This window comes from Lagopus leucura, unplaced genomic scaffold (genome assembly GCF_019238085.1).
Source record: "Lagopus leucura isolate 7727_CA_CO unplaced genomic scaffold, USGS_WTPT01 Super-Scaffold_100030, whole genome shotgun sequence".
NCBI lineage: Eukaryota > Metazoa > Chordata > Aves > Galliformes > Phasianidae > Lagopus > Lagopus leucura.
Window position 1 is genome coordinate 6,554,935 of NW_024962281.1, and position 20,394 is coordinate 6,575,328.

Below are 20,394 nucleotides of genomic sequence, written 5' to 3' on the forward strand. Positions count from 1 at the left end.
GCTTAACTTAAAACAGACATCGATCCCTTGAAGTTCCTCCTGTCACCATATGAAATCAGTTTGCTGAACGAAGGCCATGGGGAAATTTAAGGCAGAAGTCAAGGGCCGCTCTACTCTCATCTTGCAAATAGCTCTGCAGATGTCTGATTGTCTTGTACAACTGAAAACCTAGTTATGTGAATCCACTGTTCATAGTTTTGTATTTCAAATTATTTACAGTAAAGGACTCCAAAGGTTTCAGGCACTGGTGGTTTCAGCTGTTGCTGGCTGCCAAGCCAAAGAATATCATCATTACCATTGTAGCCTGTTTAGGAGGCTTTCTTTTAGCTGCGTCGATTGCTCTCCCAACCTGCAATCCAACAGTCTGTGGTTTCTGTTCTGGCATAAACGGATTGCTCACAAGCTGTGCAGTTTAATTTGAAATGCTCTTGCCACTGCTCGTGTATGTGTGGCTTGCATGCACGCCTTTTGCTTGGCTTCTAGTCTTGCAAACTGAGGCTGAAGAGTCACGTGGTTTCCTACTGTCATTTGTTCTGCAAAGCAGCACCTTGTTTGGTGTATGTTCCCTCTGAAGTCGGTGTAGTTCAGGTGCTAGTGCAGGTTGCCAGCATCTGGCCATGCACACTGCCAAGGCACATGGGTGATGCTGCTGGCCAGTGGGTGGCACTTTGCTGGAGTTAAGAGATGAGCGTTTCTTGGGTGCGGATCTCTCCTTCCTGCTGGATGGATGGTTCCTTGCTGTGGACCTGATCCAAAGCTCATGGAAGGCAGTGGGCTCTCTCTACTGCCTTTGAGGAGCTCTGGATCAGGCCACCCATAAGACTCTCAGTTATTTTCAATCTCATCTGTATTTGTCTCTTGTAAACACTTCATCTGGACTCTGCACTTCTGTAAATCACAGAACAGAATAACCTGATAGAAGTGGAGTGTGCGGTTTTGAAAAGGAACATTAAGAGGGGAAAAACACAACTCTCTCTCTTTAAACTGTCTCTTTTCTATATTGTTACCTTGACAACTCTGCTGCTGTGTTTCATCCTTGGTGGGACTTAGCTGTGGTGGAAGAAGGGGGACATCCATGTGTGTTTCCACATCTCCTCCAGCTCTGCTTTGCGGGCGCCTTCCGAGCACAGGGCACCTTGAGCTGCAGAGCTCATGTTTGCTGCCTTGACCCATGGTGCTGCCTGGAAATGATTACAGATATTAAGTACTGGGACCCGTTCTGATGAAAGGTATAAGACTGTATCTTCTATTTTTTTTTCCTTAAGCCAATGCCAGGGTAATGTTAAAGCTCTTTGAAAAGAGATGCAAGGTGCTTAAAATATTTGTAAAGGGTTAGGACAGCTGAAAAGCAGAGAGGGATGTAAGTACTCAAAAATAGTTGTATTATTTTTAGTATAAGCAGATACAGGAGTATGTGTCAAGATTAGGATCCAGTCCTGATGTGCTGAACTCAGTCTAGAGATGCTAAAAATATGCTTTCTTTTCACACAATTTTTGGAAGAGACAGAGGCAAAGGTAAGAGGAGAGCGGTGGTGAACTGGAATTTTATTTCCTGTGTTTCTGTGCTTGCTGGGGTTGGGCAGAGCTGGCTGTTAACCTGGGCACACATAGCCACTGATACCTGCAAAACGTGATGGGGTGGAATCCCACCCAGCCTCTTTTTTCTCTTCCCGGAGAATATATCCCTACCAACATAGCATTTTTCTTCTTTTTAACAAAAACGGCTAGAATTTAGCAGATGAGCTGCAAATGCAAGGCATGCAGAGTCCCAGGCTGAGTGCAGAAAGGGGTGTCTGTTTATAAATGTGTGCACAGAGAAGGGGGCTTTTAATGCAAAACACATGTGTTTTCAATTGCTATCTGGAGCCAGACCAGTAGCTGTAACTTGGCCTGACAAAGCCTTATTGAAGTACAGACAGTGTGGTTTCAAAGCAGTTAGAAAAAGAACGGGAATGCTGTTCAGGAAATTCTTCAGGCATGGGCAGGGACTTGGCTGCAATTCTGCTGCTGGAAAATCTGACAGGGGCAGCTCATGAGCGCAGGCCAGGCCTCGTGCAGCTCGGGAAGCAGCGCGGCATCCTCCGATCTCCCAGCACAGCTCTGGGCTGTCATCTCCCACCGACAGACAGGTAAGAGCCGCGGCGTTCCCTCCTGGAGCATCCACTGTGCTTTTGGGTGCATTGACTGTGCTTTTGTGCTCGTATAGCTTCTTGCTTTGAGAGCTTTGTTTGGAGAGAAAGTGGAGAGTGTGGAGCTGTGGCATATTTGCTGAAGGGTTGGAGGAGTTGGAGGCTGGGTGTTGGTTTCTGGCTAACTTTGCTTCAGGAGTGATTCTGCACAGCAGCTCCGGTGCTGCGCCTCTGGCGGGGTGAACGCTGTGCTAGAACCATCCCTGAGTTTTTCACTTCGGGGAGGAAGTGTGGATATAACCTGAAACCACTGGAAGGTTGGCTGGAAACCGTATGTTGCTGTCAGATTTTATTGAGAAATGCTACTCGGTCATGACAAATGGAGTTACATGTATATATAGTTGTTCAGTGGGTTGAAAAGATATTTGTCCGGGGGTTCTGTGGCAATTGCTAACTCTCTGTCACCTGGTACAGGCTGTGAGGAGGGGCAGTGGTTCAGCAAGTCATTGCCTTGTGATTTCTGTGCGTTAGTTACTCCTGTGTTTCATAAAGCACTAGCAAAATGCAGCAGGCAGCACAGTCAGAAACCACGGACAGCAGATTAGAAGGAAAAAAACATTAATTTACTGGCTGCAAACTCTCTTTTCATTTATGTTTCTTTTCCCAAATAACTTAAGAAACATTCATGATAAAGAGCGCTCCCTGCTTAGGAGCCTGCCAGATTTAGGCAGTACACTCTCTCATCCTTTTAGCTGCAGCATTAAAGCTCAGCTTGCCTTGGCAGAGATATCCACACCTTATATGGCAGGAGTTGGGTACGGTGTTTGTCAGGGCTGATGGAGGTGTTGGGAGCAGTTCATTGCTTGGAGCTTTGGAAACTTCCCTGCTTCTGCCAGTGCCTCTTGCTCAGATTTTCACAGCAGCGTTATTTGATACATTGAAAATGCATGTCTTTGGTTGTTGGGTAGTCTGGGGTTTTTTTGCGACAAGAAATGAGTTCAAGGCCAGGCTGGATGGAGCCCTGGGCAACCTGATCTAGTGCGTGGAACTAGATGATCTTTGAGGTCTCTTCTAACCCAAGCCATTCTATGATTCTGTGATATGAAATTTTAGAGTGGGACAGCACTAAGTTGAGTTCTGGTGGAGTTCGTGGGAGAACATCTGCAGTTTGCTTTTCCTGCACCTAGCAGGACTGCATGTTGAGCATTAAATAGTCATTCACTACTTGCAGTAGCAAGGTGAGATTGGCCAAATCTGTGTGGGACGTGCTTTCTCACTGTAGTGCTGAGGGAGCACATCCATAGCAAATTCTGCTAGACACGGTGGGATTCAGTAGATTTGGATCATTAAAGGGAAAATTGTCTGCCCAAATGCAAGCTTTCTGTGTGATGGAAGGGGCTTGGGTCATCTTCTTGCCACCGCATTTGTCTTTTTATGAGAAAGGGCTGAATTTACTTGAAGGAGATAGCAGCTTCCTCCCTACCCTTGGCAACTGCTTCTGGGCCTCACTCTGCAGGACGTGTCCTTTCTGCATCCCACCAGAGTCAGTATTCAAGCTTTGTTTTGTATTTGAAGAAATTGAGGAATGCATGCATGCACGTGCAGCTGTGCATAAAGTATATTAAGTCAATGAAGTGAAAGTGGAGGGTCTCACTATCTTGCAACTATACAGATAGGAGAGCTCCAGGCACACCCTAATATGTGCACTCCTTCTTCTGGTTCCTCCCAAGAGCAAACTAGAAAGCAAATGTGTCTACAAATGAACAAATGGATGAGCAAAGTAAACACATTATATTGAGGGAAAATGCAGAAGAACAAGTTTTAACTTGTAGCAGCATATATCCAGGATCACTGCAGAGACTTTACTCTGGGTCTTGGCACGTGCTGAAGCCCACAGTTCTTTCTTTGTGCCATGCCAGTTGGGTTCCAGCCATATAAATCCATATTATGATCCTGCTTTGCACATTCCTACAAGCCATATCTCTTTTATCTGCTGGGGAAGAGGTCTGGAAAGTATCACCTCCTGTAGCTTGCTTTCTGATTCAAGCTCAATTGATGATATCCCTCGTGCTGTTCCCACAGCTGCCCATAGTCACACCTGCTGCTGGGATAGTTCAGTGGAGTTCTTATATTTGTTCACTCTGCTTTGAGACTCTCTGGTGGGAAAGTGCTTTATAAACTTGGCACTGATGGACACAGACTTATGATTGCTTCACATCATTAGAGTAGTGCAAAGGATCTGGTGTTCAAATGCAGAAAATCCAGGATGATGTTTGCATGCAGTGTGAATGTATTGCTGCAAATTGTGGGGCATTTGGGAAAAGACATTCTTTGCTGACTTGCTCAATACATAAGAGAACTCACTGCAGATATTTTTCTCCCTTTCCATGTTCTCCTTATTTCTGATCCTCCAAAAAAATTAAAAAATAAAAATAAAAATCAAGACAAGAGAGCTAATGTAAATCTAGAAGTTGGAAGAAACATTTGTCTTCTGGTGAGAACAGAAGCAATAGCAACCATGTTGCTTACAGACTCTTGCAGCATTTTAGAATAAGAAATCACCTTTTGTCCAGGAGAGACTATTAAGAGATGGAGCTGCTTATTACTTTGCTTTGTTCTGGCAAGCTCTGGTATGTTTATAGTATTTGTTGTAAGTGCTCCGTGAATGCAGAGCGGTGTCTGAACAGAGGAGGTGCCCTGAGTTCAGCTTCTTGTTCAGTCCACCTCCTCAAAGCCACTGGGTTATAAGCTGAGGTTTTTGTGGTGCCCTTATCCTCAAACACATTCATGTCAAAGTGCTGTCAGCCCCAGTGACTGGGGAAATAACATGAGCTCTCAAGACATTAGAGGCAGGGGTAGCCTGGAGCACTGAGGGATGGGGATTGGAGATGCTTTATCAGCAGATGAATCCCCAAGGTCTCCCCAGCTCCTTGTGCTGACTGAGTCCAGTTTCCTAGTGATATTTTGGAGGTGGGAATGGAAAATGAGGTATTTCCTAGTGGACCAGGCAGAATATGCACTGGTGAACTGTGCAGACTAAGCAGAGTTTGATGTACTTTCGCTTGCCAACGTCAGGCTAGATATTTGAAAAATTCTATTTGTGATGTGCTCTGATGACAGAAAGTAGTCCTAAGGAACATTTTCTTCTTTTCTGAATTTCCTTCCAATTTTTGTCTCTCTGGCCATGTTCTATATTGCTGTGCCCCCTAACAGATTCGTACTGAGTAGTGATGGTCTTCACAGCCGCTGGGAGAACCTGTTCCCCACAGCATACAGAGGGACAAGCGCAGAGTGAAGATTTCAGTTTTGGGGACTGCAGTTCTGGAGAGCATTCTGGCACAGCCGCCATTAGAGAGGGCCTGGTTTAAACCATCGTGGGAGAAAAAAGCTGTGTAAGATTTAACATCGCCAGCAAATATTTCATCGTTAGGGCCACTCCTCAGTGCTCAGAGCTCACAGGTCAAAGTGCAAGCCAGAAACCATTTTCGTGGGCTAGATCCTTTTGTGTAGATTTGGGTGGTGGTCTGATCGGTGTACATAATTTGTGTCATAAATTACTTTTGGGTCACGATGTTACTGGAACGATGAGCCTGGGGTGTTGAGCTTGAGAGAGCTTTATGGGGAATGAAGAGGCAAAATGTCTTGTTGATAGCAGGCTCAAAATGCCGCTCTTCATGCCAAATCTTGTTCTCAGTAACACTCCAGAAATGTCTGTTCTTTTGAACCTGGTGGATAGTGTGCACTTAAAAGACAGAAAAATTAAAGAGGCTGAAATCCACAGAGCGTTTAGAGCTTGCAAGTACATTGCCTTCCAGTGATATGATGGAGAGAACCTCTCATTTAGCCCCAAAGCAAAGGTTTGTGTTTCAAAAAGCAAAGAGAGAAACAGTAGAGGATATTGGTTATATGGATACAAATTGAAGGCAGATGTGGGAGATGTAGGTCCATGCCCAAGGGAGCCTGAACCCATCCTTCTCATCTCTTGAAATGTAATCCCATCACCATACTTAGCCTGGGGTCGGATGCTCTTGTTTTGCTGATGAAGCTGTTACACCTCAGTTATATGCAGGCAGGCAGCAAGCTCTCTGCAAACACACCCATGCATTTTCAATGCCAGACTCTGGCTGCCCTATGTTCACCTTATGTAAAATTGATGATTTTGACAAGCTGCCCCCTGGCCTCCATTAAGTAAAGGCTCATGGATTCTACATAAAATTTATAGAAATCAATGTGCAAAAGATGCAAATGCAAAAAATATGTGCAAATAGATGCCACCTTCCCCAAACCTGTTGTATGTCCCACTGCACAGACCCCGCTTTAGAACATTTTCAGCAGTAAATTTCATGAAGGAGAAGCCATCTTCCTCAACTGCATCCTCTTTCAGCTTAAAATTATCCAATTACTAAACAAAGATGATTTAAGCACTGGTCAGAAAACCTCCGCGGCTCAGAAACATCATTGATTCCTCTCATTGTGCCTCACCTCATTTATAGCCCTCATTGAGCCTCCAAAGCTGATGTGGCCAAGAAACGCTTACAGCTGTGGTGTTTGCAAGGGAAAGATGGTTTATTTATCCTTGTGCATATTAAACACTTTGCCTGATGAATGGGAAATCCATGTTGTGTGTATGAGTGAGAGGCTTTCTGCGCACCATAGAACCATTTTCATAGAACCATTAAGGTTGGGAAAGCCCATCACCAGCCATCCCCTATCACCAGCCATGCCACAGGAATTCTACAAAAACTTATTCCTTGGTAAATTACCTGGGTGCTGGTCTTTGCTTTTGTAGTCATGGTAATGCTGTCTGTGGCTAAACTGTGAAGATCTGGCAGGCAGCATTTCTCATGCTGTATGTGCAGTAGTGGCACACCAGTACGGTGCACGTGTGCCTTCCCATGGCAGGCAGACGCATACAGCTCTGACTTTTGGAAGTAGTGCCTCTCCTTCCAATTTCCACTATATTTGTTTCAGCATTGGTTGTTGGCTGTTACGAGTTTGAGTGACCATTTATAATGTTTTCCTGCAAAAACTACTACCCCATTAAGCAGCTAGCAGCCTTTCTTCTCAGCTCGGTGATTGAAAAGGAAGGGGTGCTCTGCAAATGAAACCACTGGTTTTCCTTTCACAGTAATACTGCTTTTCTGGTGCCTAATTTGCTGCCAATATCATTACAATGTTTAAGAAGAATGTGTCAAAATATAAATCATGACTAGCATACTTCTCTGTCCCCCACAGAACAAATTACTGGCAGTGGATGCAGCTTGTTCCTTATGTAGGTGCCTTACAGCCCGTCCTCTTCTATACATTTGTTTAGCCCACCTCAGCGCTCAATGTCCATTATCTGTTCTTCTCTTGCCTAGAGAATGACAGACATGAGCTTTTCTTTTGGTGGTCATGGGTGAGGGGAAGGGCTTGCTAGAGATCGTATATTGCTTCAAGTGTAACTGTGTGAGAGTTTATGGAGAGTTTATGTGTGAGAGTATATGGAAACAGCATCCCATCTATGATTCCCATGTTGTTGTCTTGTTATAAATTTATGCCATATTACTAGGTCATGTTCACTATGCGCGTTGCAGTCCTTTGGTTGCTCTATCACTGTTAAGGCAGCTGTGAGCTAAATATTTTATTTGAACAAGAGAAATTCTCAAAATGAGGCTCTTGTGTGGATCCAAGTTGCTTTTTGTGGTTATGTTCTGTTCCTATAAATTCGTTTGATGTCTGCAAAGTTTTGCCTCAGTTGGATTTGGCATTTTCTCCACTCTAGCAGTTGTGGGGAAGAAAAAAAAGAAAAGAAAGAAAAAAAAGAAAAAAAAAAAAAAAAAAGGAGAGAGCAAAGGGGAGAATAAACAAGTTTTGCAATAAGAAGATATTTTGTGCTCAGTATTTCAGGCTATTTCTTATTGGTCAGACTTGTTTCATGATTTGAGAGTGCTGGAGATGCAATTTATTCGTTTTCTCCAAGAGAGATGCTGCATTTAATATGTGCTCTCCAGGATCCCCTGTTAAAATATTAGGCAATAAAATCTGTGACTGTACAGTAGTTGTTGTTATAATTTCCCTTAGGTAGTGGAAATCATAATTTATTGTTTTTTAAGATGTCCCCTCGCACAGAAGCTGAGTGATTGCAGTGGTGTAGGGGCCTGGTTTTCTCCAAGTGCATCTATTTGTACCATGGCTCCTCTCTTCTGGCACAAGCACTGTGCTGCAAAGCCCTCCCCAGTTTACAATTGCTGACTTAGCACCTGGGAGCAAAATAGCAGTGAAGACCAAATTGGATCTGCTGTGAGCAACTTGCTTTGCTCCCTTTGTTAATAGCTCAGGGTCTGCCTGAGCCTTGGCTGTGTGGGCAGATACCCCATAGGTCTGAACAGCAGAAGTGCTTTATGGTGAGGACCGTTACACCATAGAAAGCTGCTCTTTAATACAGACAGCAGAGGTTCCGGTTGGATATTAGGACAAATTTCATCTCAGAAAGATGCATTGGCACAGGCTGCCCAGGGAGGTGGTGGGTCACTGTCCCTGGAGGTGTTTGAGAGCTGTGGAGATGTGGTACCAAGGACATGGTCAGTGGGCATGGTGTGGGTGGGTTGGGGTTGGATTAGATGATCTTGGTTTTTTTCCTATGATTCTATGTCATACCTTCCTTCTGCGATGCTCTTCCAGTACAAGTTGGCTGAATTGACTGAGGTGGGCACACTAGGATCCTATCTGCCATGCAGTTGTTGGTTCCTCCCCAGAGTATGGCTGCTTTCTCTAAGTAATGTTGCAGATATTCACATGCTCTGAGTTCTGAGTAAGGCATGGTTTGTGGCCATCTCGTCTGGTTTTTTAGACCAGATGAGAACCCTTAAAAAAACCAACAGCACTGTTGTGCAACATCCAAGCTCTTTGGTGTGCTTGGTGGAATGTTGCCCAAAGGATGTAAGGGGAAAAGTTCCTAAAACTGCAAGGGTTCTGAGACCAGAGAGGAAAGTGATAGGAGAACTGTGTTTATTGTTTTTTAAAATCTGTTTTTCAGCCATTGCTATGAGTTTTGAGTGTGTGGGATGGACGCAACTGCTGAAGGAGAAGGAGGGAGATGGGATCCTCTGCCCTCTGCAGGAAGGTTACTTTTGGATCCCACTTTTGTGCAGGAGCATGGCTGTTCTGAGCATGCTGCTTAGTTAGCTTTGCTTTATGTGTGCACATCAGGACAGGCATCTGAGAAGAATTTAGAGCCTGATTTGACTTGCTTAGCACCTGAGGCTGCGCTTCAGCAATGATGAAAGCTGGTGGAGGAAGGGAGAGGTGTCTGATCTCCTAACTGTGGGTGATAACAGCAACCTGTGTTAGCAAACACACATCTAAGCACTCCCAAAGTTGCTAAAAGGTTTACAAAGTGTAGAAGGAGAAAAAAAAACATGGTTCTGGATCTTTAGGCAGCTCCTGTTTGTGTGGGCTTCAGTGTTGGGGCAACAAAGAGAAAGTGCTAACTTCATGGCGAGTGCAATGCTGCTAGTAGAAGATCTGTGCTGGGGAGAAAATCACCTTCCATTGACACTTCCATTGCAATGGGCTCTGCACTGCCGCCCACCGCACGCTGTTATTAGATGCTGTTTGTACGTTTGCCTAGAAGTAAGAAAAAAACATGAGGCTAATGGTAAACAAACAGGCACAAGTCAGTGTCAATGAGCATCTCGTTTCTACCATTGTTTTGTTCTGCCCTTATGGATCACACTCCCGCAGAGAGGAGCTTGCGTTGTTTTCTCCTGTTTTGTGAATTTTGTAATTCACTGAATGCTAACATTGATGCCAGGTATTCTGAGGGAGAAGTCCCTGATGTTGAATCGGTAGCACAGAAATGTGTCTGGTGGTTTTTTTGTCTGCCTAGAGTCTTAAATGCTGAACGCTCAGCAGGCAGCACGTTATTAGAAGCGATGTAAGAAACTGACGCCTGGGGGAAGCATGTGAAAAGGACTTTCCACAAGCCAAAGTGAAGGGCAAGAAGGCAATGAATACTTTTGTGGGGCAAAATCTGCCTCCATAAGCACAACCCTGAGTGCATTTGCTGCCCTCCATCCCCACTGGCTGCAATGCCATTTAAAGCAGTGGGGCAGCCAGACCCCTGACTGCTGGCAGCAAGCTGGGGACCAAGATGCAAAACCCAAACTTATCCTGGGGATGCTGCCATGCTGTACAGCCCCGAGTTTCCTTCGTTCTCTCCTCTCTCCTGGCTCTCGCATTGTCCTGCCACGCCATGTCTGCTTTCCCAGGGCATCCTTGTTAAATCCGTGCAGATATTTGGGGCATTATTTTAGGAGAACTTTATGTTTCGGGTTTATTCAGTTAAGGAAGAGAGAGAAAGACATTTTTCCCTTTGCCTTTTTTTTCTTTGTCTGGAAGGAGTGATTTTATTTGAGGTGATTTTTTGTTGAATTAAAGCCTCTGCGAAGTAATATTGCATCTTCAAAACAAACTGCTGAACTCAACTGCTTTTACCAAATGCATGCAGAATTTTCCCCTCCGGATCCTTCGAGGCTCTAGAGTGCCAGCCTTGCAAAACCCGGGGTGGTTGAGGAGAGACACTTGAGAATGATCTCCATAGGATACCTTTAGACAGTGTGCTTATGTGTATTTATAAATGTATATATACATCTAATGCATAAAATTCTCTTACCGTGTGTTACTGCATACAGTGAGCAGCAAGGAAAATAACGCAGAACTAAGGTACTGAAGGAGGTGCTGCCCAGCTGGTAAACTCTGAAAGGAAAAGGAAGAACAAAAACTCCACAAACCTCAAAGAGGCACAGACACAAACCCTTAGCAGTTTTTATCATCGGATTTGTCTTGCTGCTTAATCCGCGTTCTTATTTTTGTGTGATTGTTTCAGATGCCTCAGGAGCAATACGCGCACAGGAGCACCATGCAGACCTCGGAAGGGCCCCAAGTATACAAAGTCGGGATTTATGGCTGGAGGAAGAGATGCCTCTATTTCTTTGTGCTGCTCCTAATGATTTTAATCCTGGTGAACCTTGCTATGACCATCTGGATTCTGAAGGTCATGAACTTCACAATTGTAAGTCCTAGTGGTTACCCTAAAAGATGGGGGGAAGAGGATGGGGGATGGTGGTGGCTTCTATGCCCATGAATTTAGGTATGGCTTCAGTAATGGGGTGGTGTAATTGCCATGGGTAGCTGCTGCAGCAGGGAGGAGCAAATTTATCCTACAGTCCTCTTTTTTTTTTTCTGCTGGAGAATGACTCTTAGGGCTGTCTGCAGGACTGCCTGGCTGGGAAATCAGCTCAGCATCATGAATCACATTCCTCCTCCGATCTTATCTATATATATACATACACATACACGTACATACACACACGCATTTGTATTTATATAATATGTACACAAACGTTTTTTTTATAAAGCCTCCCAAAGGTTCAGTTATAAAGTGTTTTAAAATTATTAATAGAGGTTATTTTTAACTGGGGGATGGGAATGAGTTTGAGCCTTCCTCTTACACGTTTTATTTGCTTTTTCTCCATGGCTGAGCAGTTATGAAACTTGGTTTGCCTTTTTCTTAAGGAAAGTTACATAAAAATGTGTTTCAAGGAGCTGCATGGCAAAACATTCCTGGAGTGGCTCTCTGGGTGTGGCATTCAGGTGGATTTTATCCTTGCCTCCCTTGAGCTGGGGTTGAGCATGGAAAAGTGTGGATCTGCAATGGGAAACAGATTGCATAGGGATAGGTGGTGCCTTCTGGGCCTGGAGCGCCCACTTTAGCTCAGCTCAGACTTTTTGGCACAGCACAGGGTGCCTTTCATTACCGACTGAACTTTTCTTCCCTTGCTCAACACACCAGAAAGTCAGGACACGATCAGCCAAGCACACCCTATTTTCAAGTGCTAGCATGTAAGGCAGGCCCTAGCTTTTCAGAAGATAATTTGGCCAAACAGAGTGAAAATGAAATGACTTATGTCCCCTTTTTCAAAGCAGTCATTGCCACCCTGATCAGGTGGAGCGATTTTACGTCCATTAGGATCTTTGGGAGAAATTAAGTTTGAGGCTTTAATCCTGGATTTACTTCATGAGAGAGCTGTAAGGTTAAAATCACCCAAATCAGTTTCAAGGACTTTCCCAGCCAGGCTCTGATGCGAATAGTGTGTTTGAAGTTTTCCAGCATTTCTTTCTCTGCTTTGGTCTTGCAAAGCCCTGAACAGCTGTGTCTAGCATTATGTCATTAATGGGCCTTGAGAAGTTGAATAAACAATCTCTGACTTACTGTATCCAGCAGGCAACGTACTGTGGCAGGGGAACATGTTGAGTTAGTTTCTCTAACTGGTTTGCTGTCAAGGTGTGCTGATCATTGTGACGCACGTATGCTTAGAGAGCAAGCAATTATAAAACAGTGATCCTCTAAAAGCTGTGAGTGGATGAGAGAGTGAGCCAAACTGGAGCAGTTAATTATTACCCCGACCAGTTATTTATTCATTTATTATGAAATTGATGGCATTTTGACATATACGGTCATTAGATTAAAACCTCTCCCTTCCAGCAGCTCTCTCCTCCCTAGCCTGTATGCTGGCTTTTTCAATGCTGCCCTGATCTTCAAGTTGTTGTCTGATTCAGTTTCCTTAAATAGTCACTTACTCTCTGTGACTCATTGGGAATTAGTCCAGCGTAAAGTGTATTTGTGTCTGTTTTTAGCTAATTTGTATGTTTTCATGTCAATAGGTGCTGAACAGCTTTGGGGGATGAAAACCCATGCTGTAGCACTGCAGTGAGAACTGCTTTGTGATATATATAGGTTCGTGTGGGCATGCTGGTCAGGATGTATATTTCTGACACAGCCAGTGGGAAATAAACATAAGAACAGGGCACGTAGGAGGTGTGCACCTTGTCTCCTTGGTCTTGAATTGTGTTAGTCTGTAAAATAAAAATTCAAGGTCAGGTTGGATGGGGACCTAGGCAGCCTGCTCTCATGATTGGCAACCTTGCCCATGGCAGGGGACTTAGAAGAGCCAATCATAAAGATCCCCTCCAACTTAAGTCATTCTACGACTGTATGAATGTAGAGCAATTATGAGATGTGTGCCATAGCACAAAAGATTGTGTTCAGTCAAGGCGAAATGTCTCATTCTGGTCATCTCTGGAAAAAGATCTGTTACTAAATGGATTTTTTTGCATATTGGTGACAAGAATTCAAGGCATTTACCTGTCCAAGCACAACTCCCAGTTTTTGGGGCAAGAACTGCAGAGAAGAGACGTGGAGATGCATTTTGGTAGAAGGAGATGTCTTCCTCCAAGATGGACCTGCAAAGTACAACCAGGTTTCGTTGTTCCAAGCTGGAATTGGTAAAGACCCCTCTGTAAGAGTGGTAGGAGCTCAGCAGACATCTGAGACTCCTACTGCTTGCAGTTATGGCGCTACTGTGCTGTGTTGGGACCGAATGATGTGACTGATCAGATTATTAAGAACAGAGCAGACAGTTCCTTGGAAATGGTTGGCATGCAATCCTGATGAGCGTTGAGCCCATGGTGCTGCTCTGCTGCAGCCTCACCAGCTGCTCTGGATCCTGCTCTGCAATTCCTCCTGCACCATTCCCTGCGGCTGAGGAAATCACTGCGCTAAGTGAATTTTTAGAAGCAGACTTTTATCTCTAAATAACAAACGTACGAATATTCTCAAATGAGGAGATGCAAATACGCAAAATCTTTAATTTGTTCCTGTTCTGATAAGAGGAGCTGAGAGGCCTTCTGGGGCAAGGGATTGATTTGAGCAGTCAGTAAGCAATAGCTGCTGCTTAGCAGGTCTGAGTTACCTCAGTGCTTGTGGAGCAAAAAAAGAAAGAGAAGAAAGGAGGGGGAAGTTTTATAGTTTTGTTGTTGTGGAAAATGTAATGCTTCCAGTATCTTCCCAACCCCTGATCTCTCCCAGAACCTGAGTCTGTTCAGCTCCACAGGATGGTCCTGGCACTTACCGGAATTTAATGAGTGCTCATTAAAGCCAGTAAGTGCTCAGTGTATCTTAATGAGCACAGCAAACCTGCTCAGGAAAACTCGGGGGTGTTTTAAATGCTGATAATGGGGTGTGGAGAAGGGAGGGGAGGAAGCGAGTCCATTTTAGAGGAAAAAAAACACCACCTCATGCAGTTTGTACAGCGTATTGGGCAGCACCCATCACTCCATGTCAAGCCCTGAGCTCCCTTTCTTCACTCCCTTTCCTTTCCCCTCTGCGTGCCCTGTGACATGCTCAGGGAGGAAACTCCCGTGAAATCAAAGCATAAGCTTCCAATCTGTGCCTTTTAATGAGCAAGGCATAACTAATTTATTCTTGGTTTTGCTTTAATCTGAACATTCAAGGCGTAAGTTTAAGTGTGGCTGTTGCTTCTTACGTGGGGCTGTCAAAGAGGTGCTGTGTTTGCGTGGGGCCAGTTGGTCACAGCCGGTCTGTGCCATGCTGCAATCACTCAGTCCCTGTGTGGTATTTGATCCTCGGTTTGTTCTAAATGATTTTACCCGGCACAAGCTGTATGAAAAACAGACTTGGAGGGTACCCGAAATATCATCTGCCTGTTCCACAGCTGGTTCACACAGTCAGGTCCATTTATCCAGTTCATTTGCATTAGAGCTATGCTGCAGGAAGCTCTGCGGAGGTTGCTACCTCTAAACTTTACTTTGATTTTTACACCAAACCACAGAATGAATCTGGACCGATGCCATCAATTTGGGTTGGAAACCCAAATGCCCGCTGAAGGTGCCCTAACCTAATTGAGGTAGAAACTGTTACCCAGCATTAAACTTTCTGATGATGTATAGGTAAAGGTACTCCAGCTCATTTGGCTCTTGGACAAGCATGGTACAAGTATGTGGTTTACACATAATGGATGTGGGGAAAAAACATGAATGCCTTTGGGCTGTGTATGTGACTCACCCTCTCAGCTTGCAGGTCTGGGGCAGCTTGAGCTGTATCCTACGTATTTTACAGAGCTCAGCTGAGCCCCTCAAGGTTTGTAGGTGCCAATCTAATTACAAGGATTGAACCAGAGCTTGTAATGGTCTTACTCTTTATGGTCAAACTGCATTAGCATCCAGTGATGCAAGTCATTAGCAGTAGGATTGCCTGTGACTCTGTAGGGGAGCACACACTGTAGAGTACTTGCCTACGATACACTGAATATCTGTGATCTGTTGGGGCTATATATTTAAATGGCAACAGTCCACCTACTCATCTGCCAGTCACACCACTGAGGTCTCTTTGCTCTGACACGGTGTTTTTGTCCACCCAGTTTGAATTGTATGTTCTTTGGAACGGAAACTGCTTGCATACAGCAGCCTGCAGTCCTCTATATTGCCAAATACTGCCAGACTATATGTAAGAATAAGTAATTTCCCCTAAGTTGGCTTGCAAGGTTTGAAATTCCTGGAGAACTGCTTTCTAAGAATAATGCAAAGCAAAATCTATAGAAAAGTCTTTGACTCTTTCTTTGTAAGGAAATTATTCTGCAGCTTTGGTATTCAGGAGGCTGTTTGAGAGCAAAAGCTTCCTCCAAACTCAGGTCTGAGCAAACACACACAATGCTTATGCCACCTGAGCACGTACCTTGGAGGCAATGCCTCAAAGATATGGGAAGGCAATGACCTGGCTCACTCCATCTCCCTTGGGATGCAGAGAGAAGGGGACCTTCTCTTCCTGTCCTGATCTGACTGAGTTCACAGGGGTTCCTACAGCGCATTCAAATTCTCTTTCCAGAGCCACACAGTTTGGGATCCTTTAGTATAAGGTTTGGTTGTATTTTTTAATATTTTAATTGAGTAGGAACAAATGACTGATAGGCCATCTTTGTAGTTTGAGGGGTGTATTTTCACATTGCTGAATAAAATGCTAACAATTTAGAGACAAAATGCTGTTGTAGGTAGCAAAAGTGCTAAATATTACTATCTTGCTTTCTTTATTAGAAGTTTATACGAAAAATATGCTTTTAAAGTTTGGTTATGAACAGTTATTTCCGATACAATTACTCCCTCTTGTGTGTAAACTACCTGCCACATTTTAATTACAGGAAAACAGTTGGGTAATAACACAGCAGTAAAGATGGATTAGAGTTAAGAAAGCTCATCTGCTTAATAGGCTGGATTCTTTTATTAATGATTTAAAGGAACAGACTTTGTTCTAATTTTTTTAATTAAAAATTGCTTCAGAATATAATGACTGTGCAGTTTATGTTCCCTTTTCATGATTTCTCTGGGGTCTTTTTAGGTGCAATTCTAAAGCCAACATGGGAAATAAATCTGCTTTGCTTCTCAGCTTCTGCTTTGTAGTGCAGCTCTAATTGGTCAGCTAAATTGTTTAGAATTAGAATTAATTTTGCTATATCCTTACTGAGGAAAGGGTGACTGTTTTTTTTTTCCCCTCAGTCTCCTTTGCACGAACAGAATTGTGCACTTTTCCACCTTAATTCATGTTCCTCCTTTTATAAAACAAGTAATTGTTTCTAAACCGCCCTCATTACCCTAGAGCTTTGTGTCTCTCCTTTCTATTCTCATTCACATGGTCTGCATCTTCTGATATAAAGATGTTAATCTTGTAGGGATCTGACAGAACCAGCAATGCTGTGAGTGACTGTACTGTTAAATGAAGAAGGTTCAAATCTGAAGAAGGTTAAATCCTTACCCCTGTGGGATGCAGTGAAAATGTTGACATTGTCTACAGTGGATCCGTTATTAATGATAATGCTTTTTAGTTGTGGTTTTGTACCCCAAATTCAAATTCCCTTCTTCTCAAATTTAAAAAATAATGTTCTGCTTTTCTTATTCTATTTTCAGAGACCTAAAGTTTCTGTTTCTGCATTAAAAGCAATTGGGATTGTATATCCTTTAAAGATATATATTCTGCTATTTCAGCTTCACTCTTTTGGAGTTCAGAATAAAACAGTTCTGATAGGATATTGCAAGATGTTGTTGCAAGGTTGGTTCCTGTGCTGTTGCATCACCACAGTGTTAGGCTTCTGGTCCTGATCACTTGCTAAGTTACAATGCATCGATTTCTTCCAGTGCTGCACCTTTGAAAACTCAGTCTCTGACAATATGTCAGTTTTATTGTCTTAATAGTGTATCCTCTCAGCCAGCACAAGCACGTAAAGCCTTCATCTTCCTGTTAGCACACAGTAATGAAAGGAGCCCATATTTTTTCCTCACTGTCTGTACTCTCTGCTAAACCTCTGAGTTCTTCTGGTGCCATGACATCGGGTTTGCTTACAGATATATCATGGAAGCGAAAAAGATGGCGAGCCTTCCATCAGTACCTCTAAACCAAATGGTATGTGCTAAGTAGCAATCATCAGGTAATTCTTTGTTTTTATTCTTCGTCTATTGCACGAGGCAGGCTGCAGCATACAGCCTGTTATGGAGGTAGGTAGCCCTTTTCCCTCAAATATTTTGGTGGTTTGGCTTTCATGAAGAACTGAGGCTCATGCAATTGTGCTTCCATCTCAGTATACGAGCTTTCGGCTCTCTCTTCTCTATTGTTTTTAAGCCACGTATCATATCGAAAACCTCTGAAGAGATGTATGTATTCAGGAGACACGAATATCTCGTATCTTGGGTTTATGGCTGCAATGCCATCGGTCCCTACAGGACCCAGCAAGTGGTGTGGGTACAGTGGGCTGTGCAGGGAGGTGAGTCGTAAACTCTCGATCCCAGATCCCACTTCTGCCACCTCCCTCCGCAGGGGATTGTTCTCAGCTTCTCTTTCATCTGAAGAAACAAGATATTTCACATTAGCATTCTTCTCAGCGCCAACAAAAGATCTTCAGCCTAGTGGTTCTGAAGCAGAAGATTTGTCTCTTAGAGAGCACGTAAAAGGTATTATTATAAATGCGAGGAAGAACAAAAACAAGCTCGCTGCTAAAATGCTGATAATCAGCTAGGTCTTTGAATAGCTCACAATCTGATCCCTCCCCATATTCTCACAGTACATTAGGAGAAATGATTTAATTTGGGAAGCCACACAGAAGTAACGTACCGGGCTGATCCATGTAGTAGGTTCTCCACCCCTCCTTCCCTAGTTCTGTGTGTTTTTGTTTTTGTTTTTGCTTCTTTTTTAATTTCTGAGCTTCCTGACAACACTCCTGAACTCTCTGCATGTCAGAGAGCAGTGACCTTCTCAGCTTTGAAAACCGAACAGCCATCTCTAACAAAAATAGAATTCTTCTGAAGCACCTCTTCTCGGTGATTGCTTCAGGCAGAAGAGCTGCTTGGTGGAGCCTCCACGCCTTTTCCAGCTTGGCCTGGAACTGGAAAGCCATCAGCTTTTCAGAAAGTTGCTGCTTAAATTCTTATTGTTTGGTGTTGCACAGTCTGTGGAATGGGGCTGGAGGTGGCTCTGTCACCACTGCAAAGCACGTAGCAGCAGAAACTCAGGCTCTTTGCAAGGAGCTCCAGTTTGCAGGCTTACTGCTGCTGGTTGGATGGAGCCCTGGGCAACCTGATCTAGTGGTTGGCAGCCCTGCCCAGAGCAGGGGGTTGGAGCTTGATGATCTTTAAGGTCCCTTCCAGCCTAAGCCATTCTATGATTCTGTGGCTGGCTGTGATGTGTTTCTGTTTGACTAAACCAAAGAAGGGGAGTAAGAAAAAAGTAGCATATACTCCCTACATTTGCATGCATCTACCCCATTTAAAAAAGGGGAAATTTAGATTGGATACAAGAAGGTTTTTTTGCAGTGGTGAGTGGGTGGTGAGGCAGTGGCACAGGTTGCTCAAAGAGGTGGTGGTGCCCCATCCCTGCAGATACCCAAGGTCAGGCTGGAGGGGCTCTGAGCACTGATGGAGCTGTGGGCATCCCTGTGCAGTGCAGGGGAGTTCAACCATACGGCCTTTAAGGGGCCCTTCCAACTCAAACGGTTTTATGATTTACCTTACACAGTGTTGAGAACATGTTCTAAAGCCTTAACAGTTCTGTGGACAAAATTACAAACCTGTGATTTTATGGACTGCAGCTTCTCTCTTCTCTCTGCAGACACTGTGTTATCTCTTCTGTTCTTGGATGCATCTTTTCTGCTATATATTCCCATTCCTGATTTGATAAACGTCTTTGAAGTACTCACTGCTGGATGCTGCCATTCTATGTGCCTGTTCTTCCAGAGCTTTGCTATGGAGATGAGTTTGAATATACCATTTGAATTCATCACAGCTTACATTTTAGTTCTGGTCATTTCCACTTCAATTACATCTTCCCCATTACCCATCCTGCCTTCGCCGCTGTGGTCAGTGGTAAGATGGAGTGAGGTAATTATTTGTATTGAGGCCCAAGTTTCTATGGGACTACACTCCAGTGCACTTGCATGAAGGACAACCTTTTAACACTGAAATGATATGGTTGCAGACAGATTTATAGAAGAGGAATAGATTTGCACAGGTAATTCAGCTTTGACCCCTTGAGTTCTCATTACTTCTCATCCACGCATCACTATTGCCCACCTCTTTCCTATTTTTAAATGAGATCCAGTAACTAATAGTGAAATTATGGCAATCTGCTATATGAAATTTGTGATTATTTGCATTTAATTAAAGGCTTCTCTTGAGAAAATGAAGGGCGGCTTAACCTCAGAGAAGCCTCCACGTCTCCAGTAATTGCTTATAATGGAAGTCTTTAGAGTTTCTGCCCCACCACAGGATAAAGAAAAAAAAAAAGATTCCTCCTACGCACAGGGTCTCAAAATTATTTTATCCTTGTGCGGTGAAGGTGACTGAGGAACCCAGTGAAGCGTTCCTCACTTTGGTTTAACCAGCTAAGATTCAATTTAATTACTCAAAAGCCAAGCTTGTGGTGTGTTTTTGAAAAGCCCATGGGCACCATGCATTCTTTTTGAAGGAAGGTGATCTTCCTCTTCACAATACGTTTGTAGTCCTGCAGTTGGTGTCAACATCAGAGTGGGATTTCTGAGGATGCCCAGTGCTCCACATTGCTGCATTGCCCCAGTGACCCCAGTGCACACTGTGCCTAAGGCAAGCAAGAGATTGCATGAGGCGCTGTCTCAGACACTGAGTGTGTGGCACTCGAATCGTGCATTCTGCCTAATTACTTCTCTCAGTGTTTTCATGCCTCTTCTGGCAGCACAGTCACTCTGCTTGCACCCTCTGCTCTATTGAAATCCCTTCTTCTATCACAGATCTGAAAACAGGCATGACAGAAATTAGAGTATATGTTGCAGCAGCAGATATGTCCATTTTCTGCTGTCTGTTCTCCATGCCGAAGGTATGAATGTTGAAAAGCATTCTGCTATCCTGTGTT

The 20,394-nt window shown here is 43.8% G+C and overlaps 1 protein-coding gene across 4 annotated transcripts in view; it reads left to right on the forward strand.

Annotated features, from left to right (window-relative positions):
• The window catches only part of SGCD (sarcoglycan delta), a 309,952-nt gene that overhangs the window by 175,055 nt on the left and 114,503 nt on the right, over positions 1–20,394 (forward strand). For 3 of the 4 annotated variants that reach the window (XM_042881464.1, XM_042881463.1, XM_042881466.1), the window contains exon 3: positions 10,999–11,184. In XM_042881464.1, the coding sequence (XP_042737398.1) occupies positions 10,999–11,184 (186 nt within the window). Of the gene's footprint in view, positions 1–2,029; positions 2,130–10,998; positions 11,185–20,394 lie in introns of those variants that run through there. The other variant, XM_042881467.1, reaches the window with a different exon arrangement.